At 46.2% G+C, this 16,764-nt stretch overlaps 1 protein-coding gene across 2 annotated transcripts in view; it reads right to left on the bottom strand.

Moving 5' to 3' along the window:
• Positions 1-16,764, bottom strand: part of plxna3 (plexin A3) — a 587,367-nt gene that overhangs the window by 369,898 nt on the left and 200,705 nt on the right. For both annotated transcript variants that reach the window (XR_010795288.1, XM_066643219.1), the window contains exons 22-30: positions 16,020-16,276; positions 15,856-15,922; positions 12,748-12,894; positions 5,302-5,461; positions 3,898-4,001; positions 3,660-3,756; positions 1,842-2,032; positions 1,020-1,189; positions 163-375 (exon numbers count right to left, since the gene is read on the bottom strand). Coding sequence is in view for 1 of the 2 variants with exons in the window: in XM_066643219.1 (XP_066499316.1) it covers positions 163-375; positions 1,020-1,189; positions 1,842-2,032; positions 3,660-3,756; positions 3,898-4,001; positions 5,302-5,461; positions 12,748-12,894; positions 15,856-15,922; positions 16,020-16,276 (1,406 nt within the window). In the remaining variant the exon portion in view is untranslated. The remainder of the gene's footprint in view (positions 1-162; positions 376-1,019; positions 1,190-1,841; positions 2,033-3,659; positions 3,757-3,897; positions 4,002-5,301; positions 5,462-12,747; positions 12,895-15,855; positions 15,923-16,019; positions 16,277-16,764) is intronic.

Genomic DNA, 16,764 nt, shown 5'->3' with positions numbered 1-16,764 from the left:
TATAATTATCAATATTAATTAAAGTTTTCTCAATTACAAAATGTCATTTATTGGTTATGGATTCTGTTTCTTTGCTTCTCGGAACTTTAGAACCTATTTTGACGCCATAGATTTCAGGGTAAAAATGATAAATCAGTGAAAGGAATTCAAAGTGTCTCTTACCTCTCCACCCAGCTCTTGTAGTTGGGGATATCTTTAGCATAGAGGAGTTTGTTTGAGGGTGAGTCTTTGCCTAGACGATGCTCTGAGGTGGAGCAGGAGTCCATGAAGGTCTGTGCCACCACAGAAAGACATGCGTCTGTAATACTGCTCTTATGGATATCGAACACAAACTGAGGGTTCTTTATCACATTCACCCAGAACCGCAAGGGCAGACTGCAGAACAGAGAGAGAGAGAGAGAGAGAGAGAGAGAGAGAGAGAGAGAGAGAGAGAGAGAGAAGGGGAGAGAGAAAGAGAGAGAGAGAGAGAGAGAAAGAAGGGGAGAGAGACAAAGGTGGGGGGAGATAGAGCGAGGGGGAGAAGGGGAGAGAAGGAGAGAGAGAGAGGTGGGGGGAGAGAGAAAGAGGGGGAGAGAGAGAGAATGGTGGGGGAGAGAGAGAGGAGAGAGAGAGAATGGTGGGGGGGAGAGAGAGGGGGGGGAGAGAGAGGAGAGAGAGAGAGAATGGTGGGTGGGAGAGAGAGAGAGTGGGGGTGGGGGAGAGAGAAAGAGGGGGAGAGAGAGAGAAAGATTGGGGGAGAGGGGGAGAGAAAGAGAGAAAAGGGGAGGGAGGGAGAGAGAGAGAGAGAAAGAAAAAATACACATATAACAACAAATAAAATCTAATTTAATCTGCATTATCACTGACATCTCCTTTTATAGTTGCACTGTGTACTTTAAAACAGCACTCTTCATATTAAACAGTACAACATTAAAAGTGAGGGTCCCTCCTAAATGTAATGAAAACAAAAACAACCAAACGTTCAGCAGACTCAGAGATGCGTCCGAAGTCATGACATGCTGACACAGTCAGAGGCTCACCAGTTGCTCTTCCAGGTGTGGCGCACATCTGGGTCACTGATCTGTCTCTTGTCCGCCTGCTCGTCCAGAAAGTCAAACATGTACTTGATGGCGAGGGGCAGAGCGCTGCCACGGTGAGCCGTACTGAACACCGTCTCGAAAAGATCGTCCACGAACTTCTGGAGAGTACCCTGATAACACAACACAGAACATGATTATCATGGTATTCATGTCGCGTGTCCACCAACCTGCACACTGTGAAACAACATCACCCTGTCAGCTTCTTGTTAGCTGCCTAAGTCTGAAATATATCATAAATAAAACTGCTCCTTATTTAGAGCTCAGGCACGTTCGAGTTGTCCCACCTTTTACATTTAAAAGTTATTAGAAAAAGTGGTTCTTCATCGTTCAAAGAACTATTTGTAGCACCTTTATTATTAAGAATGCATCATTCTCAGTGCTGCAGTGACACTAACGTGGTGTTGGTGGTGTGTACGTGTGGATCAGACACAGCAGTGCTGCTGAAGTTTACATATCCCTTAGTGTCACTGCTGGACCGAGAATAGCATCCTGTGTCCACTGATGAGCGACTAACGGACAACCAGCACCAACTGAGCTACTCTCTCCGACTTTCCATCTACAAGGTGGACCAACGAGGGAGGAGTGTCTAACAGAGTGGACCGTGAGTCTGGTTTGTTTAGTCTTTCTATGTGATCAGACCTGGGGAACCAGATCAGTTCCAAATCCAAAGTAATGGGTTTGTTGTAGAGGGTTTGAGTTCATAATGTCATTGTTATTGTTCAGGTTTTTCGTAAGCTGAGGCGCTCCGAGGTGTGAGAATACCTTTGTTGCCAGGAGACGGGTGAGATATATCTCAGACACCATCTTGCTGCCGCGGTCTCCCTCGCGCTGGTCAGTGTGCTCGTGGTTCTTCACCAGGTGCCACAGCTTGGTGCCCGTCTCTTGGTCAGGAGTGATCATGGGTGCTCGAGACCGCAGACTGTCTGGACTGCTGGACGTCCTCAGCAAACTCTCTGCATCCAAACACAATGCAAACACATTCTGGCAGATAAGCGAGGGTTCACACGGTGTACTTTCAGCAAAGGAAATTGCTGTCTGGCGTTGTTGTCATTTTTTTTAACGTTTGAACGAATGCCAGTGATTTTCTTCCTGAATATTAAGTGTCGACAGAAACAAAATGTACCACAGTGGCTAAATTATTAAACACAGAATAATGATCTCCCTTATTGAGAAGCGGTGTAATAGCGTCTGCCCAGCAGATGGTTTAGCGTGGAGCCTGTCAGACTTTGGCAGCGTTCAAACGATTGCATAAATACACAATTCTGCGGCTCAATCACACAAGACAGTACGAACTGAAAAAGAAATATCGCATGAGGAGTTGTCAGTATATTTCAAAATATATAAAATACAGCACTGAGCAATAGTTAGAGACCACGCTTCAGTTTAATTCCAGCCAAAGAGGCCTTTATTAGAATGGAATGGAAGAAACTAATGCCTCTGCAGCTTACAACACATCAGTGATTTAACACTAATCAGAACTTTGTGTGTCTTATTGTGGACCTTCCAGTTTTTTAGAAGAAAACTTCAGTCTTTGAAGCGTGCTTTGGGATGAGTCAGTCTTTCAGAGAACAGCAGCAGCATTCTTTTTTTGGTCTATTTCCTTTTCTCAGTAAGGGCTTCCTGATTGAGTCCTTGTAAATCCATAGCATCTAAAACATTCATTCATTTTTCATTCATTCTCTGTAACCCTTATCCAGTTCAGGGTCGCGATGGGTCCAGAGCCTACCTGGAATCATTGGGCGCAAGGCGGGAATACACCCTGGAGGGGGCGCCAGTCCTTCACAGGGGTGACACGCACATTCACACACTCACACCTACGGACACTTTTGAGTCGCTAATTCACCTACTAACGTGTGTTTTTGGACTTTGGGAGGAAACCGGAGCACCCGGAGGAAACCCACACAGACACAGGGAGAACACACCACAGTCCTCACAGACAGTCACCTGGAGGAAACCCACACAGACACAGAGAGAACACACCACACTCCTCACAGACAGTCACCCGGAGGAAACCCACACAGACACAGGGAGAACACACCACACTCCTCACAGACAGTCACCCGGAGGAAACCCACACAGACACAGGGAGAACACACCACACTCCTCACAGACAGTCACCCGGAGCAGGAATCGAACCCACAACCTCCAGGTCCCTGGAGCTGTGTGACTGCGACACTACCTGCTGCACCACAGTGCTGCCCGCATCTAAAACAAATATGATTTATTAATGTTTCATAGAAACTGTAATACATCTTGTGTTGAAAACATAACACTCACCTTTTTCTTTCCCGATGTCATTGGCTGGTTGTTATATTAATGAAGAGTGGTCTCAGAATTTGGAACTTGAAATATAACACTGTCTAAGTGCAAACGGAAAACTTAAAACGTGTCCACGTAACAGAAACATAACTGCTCACACTGATCTGAGACCAGCTTTACAGTTTCATCAACACAGTGGCCAGAGTCATGGACTTGGTATGAGCGAGCTGGTCCCAGATCAGTTTGTAACCCGACAGCATACGGCTGCTGAGAGAGATAGGTGTGTGAGCTGGAAGGTGATCAGAGGGCACTGCGACGTACCGTATCGACTGAGAGATCGCGTGAACGTGAAGGAGTTGGCGATGTTGTACGCAGATACTTGCTTCTGAACCAGAGCCACCACAGAGCCATCTGTCACCTGGAGGAGGAGAGCAGCAGAGAATCGGTAACTAATACGAGAGACATCTGTATCTCTCACATGCTTCTGTTCGCTCCAGTGTCAGCAGAGAGAGGAAGGATTGGACTTATTGAGCTCACTGAGTGCGCATAGTTGTCAAACCTGGTAGTGTGCCAGTGTGTTCAATCTCTTCCAGTCGCTCTCGATCTTTGTGGTGACGTCTTCATCTTGAAGGATGATTCTGGTCAAGCGGCCCTGTCTCCATTCTGTTGGAAATAACAAAGACACTTCTTAACAGCTCAGACCAAGGGCGTAGATTTGCTGTAGACATTGATGGGGACCACCCCCCACCCCATTTCCTGTTTCTTTTTTTAATTCTTTGCTCCGTGATAAAACAACATTGTAAGAAAACTGACCATTGGCAGCTGGTTGTGCAGTTAATTTCCACACCATGTTATTCATAGCTACAGACGACTTTAGCCTGCTGTTATTATAATGGACCCATTTCATTAGCGAACTTGACTTTAAGTGACTTACACGTTTCTTTGAAAAATAGCTCCTTATGTCCACCTTCTTCTGTTTTGCTGCCGTCCCTCACTCACTTTTGACCCCATGTTTCACCCACAATGCACCTGAGTCTCACAGTAACACTCGCTTATGACTGGAAAGTTTTCCTTCTAGTTTTGGCGCTGCTCACAACCAAACTACAGAGTCTCAGGTGACAGCAGGGAAAGGCACAGCCAATCACACTGGCCATACGTGTTACAGAGAGGTAGGACTCGAGTAGAGAACGTGATTTAACCCTTTCTGCACCTCTCGGTTAATGAGATGTTGACAGAAGGGATCAAATTATTGGTGGACAATTCACTAATCGCTGGATATTGGTGGGGACATGTCACCTCCGTCCATGCTAATTCTCCACCCTAGGCTCCGACCATTGGTGATGTGAGGGAGAAAGCTGACACTGTTCAATCACAGTCCTGAAGTTTACACGTAATCACCCCTTCTAAACAATACACAGTTTGTATAAACGCTCTGGAGCAGCTGGATTTGAAACTCGCCATGACCAACACCAAGTGTCACCTAGTGGGGTGTAAATCCTTATAAGCATTGGGCTGTAGATCAGATGAAATGTATTCTCTGGAGTGACGGAGCACCATACTGTTCTTTTGGAATGAACTGGAATGGTGTTCGTTATCCAGAAATAATCATCTTAATTCAGCATGACCTCACTGTAGCTCTCAGGGGCGAAAGCCATGAAATCCTCTTGGAAACTAATGTAAAGATTCTCTGGAAGGGCAGAGGATGGAACTGCAGTAAAGCTACCTAACCATACCCTTAATTTCCAAAGAAGCATTTCACCATAAAGTGTTTATAACTAAATAAAAAAACTAACGTAAAGAAGTGTGACATTTGTTATTAACAATATCTATAGCCAATAGACAGAATTTATGCATTATGTCTGAACATAGGCCCATCTTTAAATGCCTTAAAATCCAGGACTAAACCGTTATTATTATCTAACAAAATGGTCTGAGAGAGCCATGCTGCTTTGTGCGCTCTTACCCAGGTCCATGTCATCAGCTTGTGGTCTCTGTGAGTAGGGGATGCCTTTATAGACAGCATCCAGCAGCTTGTCCTTCACCTGGGTCACAGTGTCACAGTTCAGCACTTTCACCGGAACCTCAGTGCCTGCCTCTCCCTCCGGAGGAATACACATCAGAGTCTGAGAGAGAGAGAGAGAGAGAGAGAGAGAGTAAGAGAGATATAGAGAGAGAAAAGTGTGGAGAGAAAGAGAAAACACTCATTAGCGCTTAAAAACAGCAAGAAGCAAACGCATTATGACAGGTGATAAGATGAGTGCTGAAATGCATTCGCCCCTGCAGAGTTCCAAAGCCTCTGCCTTTCCTGCGTCTGCGCTTGTGTGGAAGGTCTAGACAGCGACGTGTGCCGGAGCTTCATACGTTTCTATTAGAAGGTGGAGGCGTCCGTGTGGATCTGGAGGGCGACCTGCTCCTCCCGGATCAATCCGCACACTCGTTCACGCTTGGGCTCCATTGATCAACACAGTGATATAAACATCATGCGTGATGTCACTGCTGAAGACTCCATCTGCCGCCACACGCGCTCACAGCCCAAACAGATGGAGAGGCTTTTAGAAACAGACTCGGATCGATTTCAAAATGGACGAGAGCATTGACCTGGCCCTAAATGAGAATTTGTGTGTGGTGTTCTGCAGGTAGAACAGGGCTGTCAGCAGTGAGCGAGGCAGAAAGCTTTCAGCAGCGTTTTCTGATCACTGCACTCTCCACATCCGAGTCACAGCCTCTGTAACTGAGCCTTGGTTAAAGAGAACTGCTGTCAAAATGATACCAGAGAAGTTAAAGCAGAAGTGGACTGAATTCCCTTTGAAATGTGATGTTCTCCTACACCAACTCTTCTACTTCACTGAACGATCGCTGGATTAGGAACACCTGCCTTGTACCTACACTCACTGTCCAGTCTTTCAGCTCCACTCAGCACACAGGAGCACTTTGTAGTTCTGCGTGGTGGGGGTGTGTTAGTGTGTGTTGTGTCGGTAAGAGTGGATCAGACACAGCACCGATGTTCAAGTTTTTGAAGCCCTCAGTGTCTGAGAATCGTCCACCAACCAAAACCATCCTGTGTCCACTGATGAAGGGCTAGAGGACGACCGACACAAACAGATGAGCTACCGTCTCAGACTTTCCATCTAAAAGGTGGACCAACCAGGTAGGAGTGTCTCACAGAGTGGACAGTGAGTGGACACAGTGTTTAAAGTCCCACTACGTTGGGCTCTGAAGCAGTCCAGCTGTTCTCTAGAGTGATGCAGCTCCATCGAGTACCTTCACATACCTCCATGTGAGATCCAGTATCAGTGCCTATCCTGAGTACAGTTTATGTGGCCAAATCCTTACAGAAATGGTTCAGCATGTAGTGTATAGCCTTCCCAGATGAGCAGAGGTTGATAAGGCAGACACATCATTAATACCCAATCTTTGATGCCTCCCAAGAGCAGTTCTTTGCATTTTTAACTATGTGTGCTCTGGTTAAAACTGAGTATCAGGCTATTTATCAACGTTAGGGAAAAACAAGAACACACCACTTCACCTGTTCTCCCTGTGTTTACACACAAGGAGAGGCTCCGTATCACAAGCCAAGTGTCATTAAAGATGCTGCTGCTGATTACGTGTGCCTAATGTCTTGATAGATTTGCACTGTGAGTGCCTCAGCGTGATGCTATCAGTGCGTGTAAATTCGTGTGAGGACCCTGATAGAATCCCACTGTAATGATGAAGGCGCGTGTGTTAATCAGGTCATTAGCACAATCCACCTGGCCCTTGCAACATCTGCAGCTACCACCACACACTGATCATTAGCTAAAGGATATTGCAGCTCTCCTCAGAGTCCCAATGTACCTCAAACACACACACACACACACACACACACACACACACACAATCAGAAGGAGTCTGTGATTAAAACTCAATTACACAACACATTACTAAGTCCTCATGGAGATGGCCAGGGAATATATTCAGACGTCTAGAGTGAGATTCGGTTAAATCACAGCGCTGGGAGAGATTAAGCTGTTTATGAAAATGTCTTTTTAGCAAACATACAAGCACACACACACACACACACACACACACATACACACACACACACACACACACACACATACAAGCACACACACACGCACATACACACACACACACACACACACACATACACACACACACACATACACACACACACACACACACACACACACACACACACACACACACACACACACACACACACACACACACACACACACACACACATACAAGCACACACACACACACACATACACACACACACACACACACACACACACACACACACACACACACACGAAACGAAAAGTTCATAAACCAATGAACCCACTTTATAGGTAGCTTCTAATGACCCTTTCTGCACTTGAGCTCATTATGATCCTTTGTTGTTTGATCAATTACAGAAATTATTATTGTACTGAACTTTAAATAAGACACATTTTAGTGCTATTGTTTAAAGCTACTAAAATATTTATACTTTTACATAGTGCATGAAATATTAGATTCTGTGAAAAGAAAATATGAAAATAAGATGGAATTTTTTTGGCAGATACCAATTCTGGTATGTAATTGGTCTCAGTTATTACATTTTTTAAATAATAATAATAATAATAATGTGTTATGGGCTGCAGAGTGGCGCAGCAGGTAGGTGTCGCAGTCACACAGCTCTTTGGGTGACTGTCTGTGAGGAGTGTGGTGCGTTCTCCCTGTGTCTGCGTGGGTTTCCTCCGGGTGACTGTCTGTGAGGAGTGTGGTGTGTTCTCCCTGTGTCTGCGTGGGTTTCCTCCGGGTGACTGTCTGTGAGGAGTGTGGTGCGTTCTCCCTGTGTCTGTGTGGGTTTCCTCCGGGTGACTGTCTGTGAGGAGTGTGGTGCGTTCTCCCTGTGTCTGCGTGGGTTTCCTCCGGGTGACCGTCTGTGAGGAGTGTGGTGTGTTCTCCCTGTGTCTGTGTGGGTTTCCTCCGGGTGACTGTCTGTGAGGAGTGTGGTGTGTTCTCCCTGTGTCTGCGTGGGTTTCCTCCGGGTGACTGTCTGTGAGGAGTGTGGTGTGTTCTCCCTGTGTCTGCGTGGGTTTCCTCCGGGTGACTGTCTGTGAGGAGTGTGGTGTGTTCTCCCTGTGTCTGTGTGGGTTTCCTCCGGGTGCTCTGGTTTCCTCCCACAGTCCAAAAACTGTGGATTGGCAACTCAAAATGTCCGTAGGTGTGAGTGTGTGAGTGAATGTGTGTGTGTGTGTGTGTGTATTGCCCTTTGAAGGACTGGCGCCCCCTCCAAGGTGTATTTCTGCCTTGCGCCCAATGATTCCAGGTAGGCTCTGCACCCACCGCGACACTGAACTGGATAAGGGTTACAGATAATGAATGAATGAATGAATAATGTGTTATATGTGAGGACACTAACATATAGTATAAACATGTAACTGTGTGTATATATATATATATATATATATATATATATATATATATATGAGAAAATGTACTATTTGAGCCAAGTTTGAAGATGGAACATGAACAGAAGATGGTAAATAGCTCCAAAGTGTGGGGGCAGTAACACTGAAAGACCTGCTGCCCGTAGCTGAAATCCTATAGCAGTTTGTGTGGAAGGGCATAGGGATTTAGGAGCGAGAACAGATAGGTGGGAGGAAGGCCTTAAATGTCAACAGCAGGACTTTGTAACTGATGTGTTCTATACCAGGAAGCTGGCGGAGGACCAGGGGGGATACGGGCAGATTTCTTAGCGTATGCTAGGACTGAATCTACTGAGGAGGGTGAAATGTATTAGAACGTAAGCCATAAAACAGAGAATTACGGTAATCTAGCCTCGATGCAGTGAAGGCATACACCAGGATCTCAGCCTCTTTAAAGAAAGGAGGAGGATGGAGTCTTGAAATACCACGAAGATGAGAAAATGCAGAGTTAGTCAGAGATTTAATACGTGGGACAAAGCTGAGATTTGGGTCAAACGGGACACTGAGAATTCACACAGAAGAGGACGGCTGACAGGGGGCTACATTCAAACACCAGAAACTCATGTGTGTAGCGTAGAATGGGCTGTGCTTTTGTTCTTGTTTACCATCTTTTATTACACATATTTTTCATTATTTCTCTCTATAATGAAGATAATCCCACAGGCTACGTATGAGTAATTACTATGAAGTCTGTAACGCTAAGCTAAGATCAGTCTTTAAGGTAATGAACGGGATTCTAAGAGCAGTCGGAAGCTGTCCTCTGGGCCTTGACCTTTACGGATAGTCCCTGAGGACAGTGTCTTTAAGAGTAACTACTAAGAAATCTGCATGACTGCAGTGTGTATTGATTGCTCTAAGCTGATCCATCCTGGATACACCGCCACTGAAAGGCTACTGCTCTCCTGTGGCTTAGAGCGGGACATTGAGACTGTAAAGGAATTAAGCTCACTTAGGTACCCCATTATGTGTTATTTTATTAGATATCACTCTCTCTCATTTTCTCTCTGGCTTCAGCTGATGTTTGGTCTTGGGTCAGACCCTACAAGAAAAGCCTCAAGGACCTAGAAGCTCCACCCACTTTGATTTTATATGCAAAATCACACAAATATTCGAGCACAAACTAGTCGCTAGATTTTTGCCCAGTGTTTATATATATGGTATCAGCAGAATCCTAAGAACCTGAACTTTAATAGTTATTCCACAAATTTGGGAATTTCATTACTGTGTGGCTTCCAGACTCCGCCCCAAAACAGGGGTGGAGCTTGCATTCCAAAACTCAGACAAATACAGCTATAACTCACAAATGCTTCCCCCGAATGTTAGAAAACCTCACATGGTGGCTCCCTATAGGAGCTGGAAGATATGATTACGTCATGGTCCAACTCCAACTTGATATCTGCAAGTCTTTTTATTAATTAATTGCTTTTTACTCTTTCTCTTGATTCTGAATTGACTTTGTGTATGAAAGGTGCTCTATAAATAAACTTGCCTTGCTTTGTACAAATATAACTACACCGTGTGGAAAAACACTTATAAATGTAAAGTTCTCGAGCACATGTTCTTCATTATCTCACTCTCATATCTACATCAGTCTTACTTTTATGTTAGTGACAATGATATTCAGAGCAGAATTCATTCACTCATTATCTGTAACCCTTATCCAGTTCAGGGTCGCGGTGGGTCCAGAGCCTACCTGGAGGGGGCGCCAGTCCTTCACAGGGCAACACACACACATTCACTCACACACACACCTACGGACACTTTTGAATCACCAATCCACCTACCAATGTGGAATGTAGGAGGAAGGAAGGAAACCGGAGCACCCGGAGGAAACCCACGCAGACACAGGGAGAACACACCACACTCCTCACAGACAGTCACCCGGAGGAAACCCACGCAGACACAGGGAGAACACACCACACTCCTCACAGACAGTCACCCGGAGGAAACCCACGCAGACACAGGGAGAACACACCACACTCCTCAAAGACAGTCACCCGGAGGAAACCCAACGCAGACACAGAGAGAACACACCACACTCCTCACAGACAGTCACCTGGAGCGGGAATCGAACCCACAACCTCCAGGCCCCTGGAGCTGTGTGACTGCGACACTACCTGCTGCGCCACAGTGCCACCCTAACACAAATTATCTACTGACCAATCAGAAGCTACCTCCATATTTTAAATAAAATGAGTATATATCCTGGATTAGAGCATCAGTGCAGTGTGACACTTCAGTGTGTTTCCTTGGCTGGTGTAAAAAGCTGCTTTGTATATTCTAGAGGTGTTGTGTTTACATGGATGGTCTCTGGTGTGCTTCGTTAAGACATGGTGACATACGTTCAAGAACCATTTGGAGAATTCGAACCCTAACCATTCTAAAATCTCTTAAAAAAACACACACACACATTTCCAGCACCATGTCTCAGCTCTAACTGCTCACGGGCAAACAAACAAATCCAGATGAATCATCCAGCTTTTAAAATCAGCCCAGACCCATCCTCTGACTCAGTCTTCATTCGAGCAGCACTGGCACACAACACCGAACTTTAATCAATCACAGATTAATTTCATTTATGAACTGCGTTTAAGCTTAGAGACCAGGGTACACCAACGCAAACAAACACAGGTGAACAGGAACATTCAGATGTTTGCAGGTGTCCTTAGAGTGAACAAATAAAATGAACTGAAGTGAACAGCAAAAGATTTTAGAGAGCTGGTGTTCATTTGTATTTGTTATATCAATATACTCAGTGTCTGTGTGGGTTTCCTCCGGGTGACTGTCTGTGAGGAGTGTGGTGTGTTCTCCCTGTGTCTGTGTGGGTTTCCTCCGGGTGACTGTCTGTGAGGAGTGTGGTGTGTTCTCCCTGTGTCTGTGTGGGTTTCTTCCGGGTGACTGTGAGGAGTGTGGTGTGTTCTCCCTGTGTCTGTGTGGGTTTCCTCCGGGTGAGTGTCTGTGAGGAGTGTGGTGTGTTCTCCCCGTGTCTGCGTGGGTTTCCTCCAGGTGCCCCGGTTTCCTCCCACGGCCCAAAAACACACGTTGGTAGGTGGATTGGCGACTCAAAAGTGTCCGTATGTTTGTGTGTGTGTGTCTGTGTTGCCCTGTGAAGGACTGGCGCCCCCTCCAGGGTGTATTAGCGCATTGCGCCTATTGATTCCAGATCCACCGCGACCCTGAACTGCATAAGGGTTACAGATAATGAATGAATGAATAATTTGTGTTAAAACAAACAAGACAAGGTTTAAAAAAAAAAGATTTAACTCTGACATTACTCACCATGACTGCTTAAATACTTAAATAAATACGCACCTAGTCACACATGTTTCCGTAAAGTTGTCCTTGGCACAATGTCCATAGCAATGTCTAATACAGAAAAAACTCCATTTAAACTGAGTGATGTTTTATTTGGAAATACTCCCCATTGTTTCCTCTTTCTCCTTTTTTCCATGCCCCCTCTCTTTATTCACTACATGGCCTGGCCTCATCTGTCTGATTGGCATTTGAGCTCTGAGGGCCGTATATATTTCAGAGGCGGTGGAGGAGCTGAAACCTTAGTAACTCATCTATCATAACCAGGGGAAAGGGAGCGTGCGGCGGGTGCAGAATAATAGTGAGTTTGGCGATACGTGCTGCACTTTAAACTAGCCTTCCTCTGGCTGAATGTCAAAGGGAGCTGAGAGTGAGCATCTCCGGCTTGTAAACACACAGATCGATCTCGGCTTGATAAGCAATAACCTTCTAATAAGAAATTTGTAAGGGAAATCATTGGCTCTGGTTTCGTTTTTTTTGCCTGGACGCATGTTTGTTTACTGAGCTGAAGTCTAACACCTGGCCTCAGTGCTGCGGGATGGGGGTGGGTGTGAGCCTGGCAGGGGGATTTAGGGGGAAGGAGCGAGTGGACAGTGGAGAGTGGACTGGACACTGACCAGCTGCTTGTAGTCGATCTGTTGCCGGATGAGCTTGTCCTCGCTCAGGGAGTAGCGCGCCTCTCCAGTGATTGCATCGATAGGACCCTTCTCCATCTGCTGTTTTATAGCACAGTACAACATGAAGAGAGGCTCTCCAGCACATTCCTACAGTGAGAGGGAGAGAGAGAGAGAGAGAGAGAGAGGTGTTAGAAAACACTGGTGAGGTGTAAAAACCCTCTCATCAGAAAAACACAAGCCGAGCCCCTGAACATTAGTTAAATATTACACAGATGTGTCATTTTGGTTTTAAGCGTGCATTAAAAACAACTCTGCCCTTTTACACAGGGCACATGCATTCATTCCTTGATTGACAGACAGGAAAAAAATAACACCCGAGGTGGAGTTACAGGTACAAAAGGAGTGTGTGTAAATGAGGCAGTAGAGTGATGATGATGAGGGAGACAAGTGACTCTAGATGCCCAATCACATTCCTTTTTAGATGGCATTTGCAAGGAGCGAAGAACTCGCCAATTATCCACTTAAAAGCTATTGATGACTAAGCAGCGATACTGAGGGAAGGCCATTATTTAGTCCTTAGGCAAGATCAGCTTGACATTATTAATTACAGCCTGACATCCTGATTCACACCCTGCTTCACAAGAGAGAGAGAGGGGGGGGGGGGGGCGGTTGGTGAGAGAGAGAGAGAGAGGGGGGGGGTGGGGGGTGGGGGGGCGGGGGGTTAGAAGTGGTGGGCTGATGAGAGAGAGAGAGAGAGAGAGAGAGAGAGAGAGAGAGAGGTGGGGGTGGAATAGAAAAAGTGCCCAGTGAACTTTTATAACAAGAAATATATTCATAAAAGAGGTGGTGAACAGGAAAATGAGAGAGAGAGAGAGAGAGGGGGGGGGGGACAGAGGGGGGAGGGGGAGAGTCAGAGAAACAGACTGACAGAGTGACAGAGAGAGAAAGAGCTAGAGAAGGGAGAGAGAGAGAGTCGGAGAAACAGAGTGACAGAGAGAGAGAGCTAGAGAAGAGAGAGAGAGAGAGAGAAAGAGAGAGAGATAGAGAAGAGAGAGATAGAGAAAGAGAGAGAGAGAGAGAGCAAGAGGAGAAAGAGAGCAAGAGAGAGAGCAAGAGGAGAGAGAGAGCAAGAGAGAGAGCTAGAGAAGAGAGAGAGAGAGAGAGAGAGAGAGAGAGAGAAAGAGTGAGAGGGGGACAGAGGGGGGGAGGGGGAGAGTCAGAGAAACAGAGTGACAGAGAGAGAAAGAGCTAGAGAAGGGAGAGAGAGAGAGTCGGAGAAACAGTGACAGAGAGAGAGAGCTAGAGAAGAGAGAGGGAGAGAGAGAGAGAGAGAGAGAGAAAGAGAGAGAGATAGAGAAGAGAGAGAGAGAGAAAGAGAGAGAGAGAGAGAGCAAGAGGAGAGAGAGAGCAAGAGAGAGAGAGAGAGCTAGAGAAGAGAGAGAGAGAGAGAGAGAGAGAGAGAGAGAGAGAGAGAGCAAGAGAGAGAGAGAGAGCTAGAGAAGAGAGAGAGAGAGAGAGAGAGAGAGAGAGAGAGAGAGCAAGAGAGAGAGAGAGAGCTAGAGAAGAGAGAGAGAGAGAGAGAGAGAGAGAGAGAGAGAGAGAGAGAGAGAGAGAGTCTATGTTCTGTGAGAAATGCTAACAGATCTGTAAAAAAGCCCCTGTGATTAATACAGAGGCTGGTGTTGGTGAGTTGGTGAGTTTCTCCACAGTTTTGTTTTTGGCACAGAGACTTTTCCCGTGCTGGGCTCCAGACGGCAGTATCTCCATGGAGCAGTGACGGAGGATGGATGTATGTGGCGGCATTTTGCGATAGGGCCTTAAGTAAGCTAGTGGAAGCATTTTGGAGTAATTACTCCTGGAGGCCAGGGTTGTGGCCAAAACACTTTAACATCTGCGCTGATGGGACTTAAATACACTTGGCATCCTGCCAGAACTGCATTCCGAGGGGCATTTCCATCCCGGAGAGCACAAAGGGCCTGATGTTGCCGGCCTTAATGTGAGCGTCCTGCTCTGAGGAGAGCCACCGTAGCACACGGGTAAGGGCGGCCATTTTGCCCGGAGCTGTGGAGCCACCTGACAGGATGTGGGTTTGAGGGAGCGCCCATGCCGGCCTCGGAGGGCTCGTTTCAGGCCTGAGCTGAAACCGTGGCGTTCCTGAGGCTAGGCCTGAGCTGGATTTATAACACCTCCATCGTGAGTCACCACTTCAACTGGGTTAGCCCAGCCAAATCTGCACTTACAAATCAAATGCGCCGGCCTGGAGGCAGCGGGCTGAGAGAGCTGAGCACCGAGGTGGGATTCATGCAAAAAAGAATAGGTGTGTTTCTGATCAGTGAAGCAAAAAACCTACAATCAAATATGGTCAATTCAGATTTTGTTCTTTGTTCTTTGGTTAATCTTAAAAATAATAAGTGTTATAAAGTCAACTGTGTCAGAAATCACATACAGAACTGTGGAAAAGTTTTAGGTTCCTGAAAAAATGAGATTTAAAAAGCGTGGAAATGTTCAGCGTGGTTTAGGCATGGGGCAGCACCTGTGCAGTGCATGCATGGGACACACATGTGAATTCTCCGGGACATTACCGGCTCTATTCACACATCAGCTCACTCTGAATTTACCCAGACATTGTATCTGAGGACTGACAGGATAAAGTCCGTGCAACGTCAAGTACAACTGTCACAGCCATTTGTGTTCCCATGTACAGGGGATTTAGGCTGCTGTACCACTTAGGAGTCACTGTATCTTACCTTGAGGTGTGTGATTGAGTTGAGGTTAAGTATCTGCAGTACTTAGTAAAACATAACACTGATAAATCTACTAAGGTTCTAGATACAATAATTGTGTTGAAGATTAAACACAAACATTTGAATCTGTAAAATATATTTCACGTTCTACTCCCAAAGTCATTAACAATGCACTGGACAAACCCTAAACATTTCCATTGGGCGTTTCAAGAGTTTAACCCTTTTGCTTCTAGCTGAAAAGAAATAAAGAGCAAGCGGCTTCTTTTCCAAAAGCCCCGAGGCGTCCCCTCCGGAAAACCACTGGGTAAATCCGATATTTTTCTCGCAGAATGATCCTTTTAAAGCAGAAATATCTATGACAAACCTTGAGGAAGCGATGCAGGAGAAATGTGAACCAGTTGGTGAGCATCTTCTCTGCCACAGATTCAGTTCTGCAAGACAGGGAGACAACGGAAACGTCAGCTGCTGCTGGAGATTTAAAACCCGCTGCTACAGAGCTCCAGAAAGGGGCAGGTTGGGATGCCTTACCTTCGGAGCAGAAGTTTGGGGTGGTTGCGGTTTTCTAGGTTCTTCTCGATGAGGTCAGCCAGAAGCTGTTTGAGCACCACGGTGGCGTACTCCATCCTGCCCTGCAGCGCCGCCATGAGGAGGGAGGCTACATTACCCCGGTCACGCATGGAGAAAGACCTCTGGGCCTCCAGGGTGTGGATGAATGTCAGCAGGAACATCTTATTGTGCAGCAGCTGACTGAAAAGACGCAAGGCCTTCTCCACATTTGCTGGAGACTGGGAAATGACAGAGAGGGAGTGGGGGTGGGGGAGGAAAATTGTGAGAGAGAGAGAGGGTGTAGTACGACAGACACAAGCAACAGAAAGAAGAAGCAAGAACAAATCACATGGTGGTGCTGAGGAAGGCAGTGGGGTGAATGAAACAGCTGAGAACAATGGTGAAGGATAAGTCTGCCATTTTTTGCCTCACTGGCTGCTGTCGAATCTGAGTCAAGGCACAAAAAACTGTCATTGTTGAAGGACTTGTTCTTTTCTGCTGACTATTTTCAAAACATTTTTTTTGGAAGGCACATCTTGAGACGGCTATTCCATGGGGGACTTATGGGGCTGCTGATTTGTGTGTGTGTGTGTGTGCCGGAGGTTTTAATTAAAAAGCGTGCAGAGAGCTGCACGTTTGCTGTGAAGTACACTACTGAGACAGCGCTGGTGCAGTGCTGCAGCTTAGGGGAGCTTTTTAAAACACATCCACAAGCTTTTTTTTTTTC

The sequence above is a fragment of the Hoplias malabaricus genome, chromosome 14, assembly GCF_029633855.1.
Source record: "Hoplias malabaricus isolate fHopMal1 chromosome 14, fHopMal1.hap1, whole genome shotgun sequence".
Lineage (NCBI taxonomy): Eukaryota > Metazoa > Chordata > Actinopteri > Characiformes > Erythrinidae > Hoplias > Hoplias malabaricus.
Note: the sequence above shows the minus strand (reverse complement) of the source record. Positions and strands in the feature narration are given on the sequence as shown.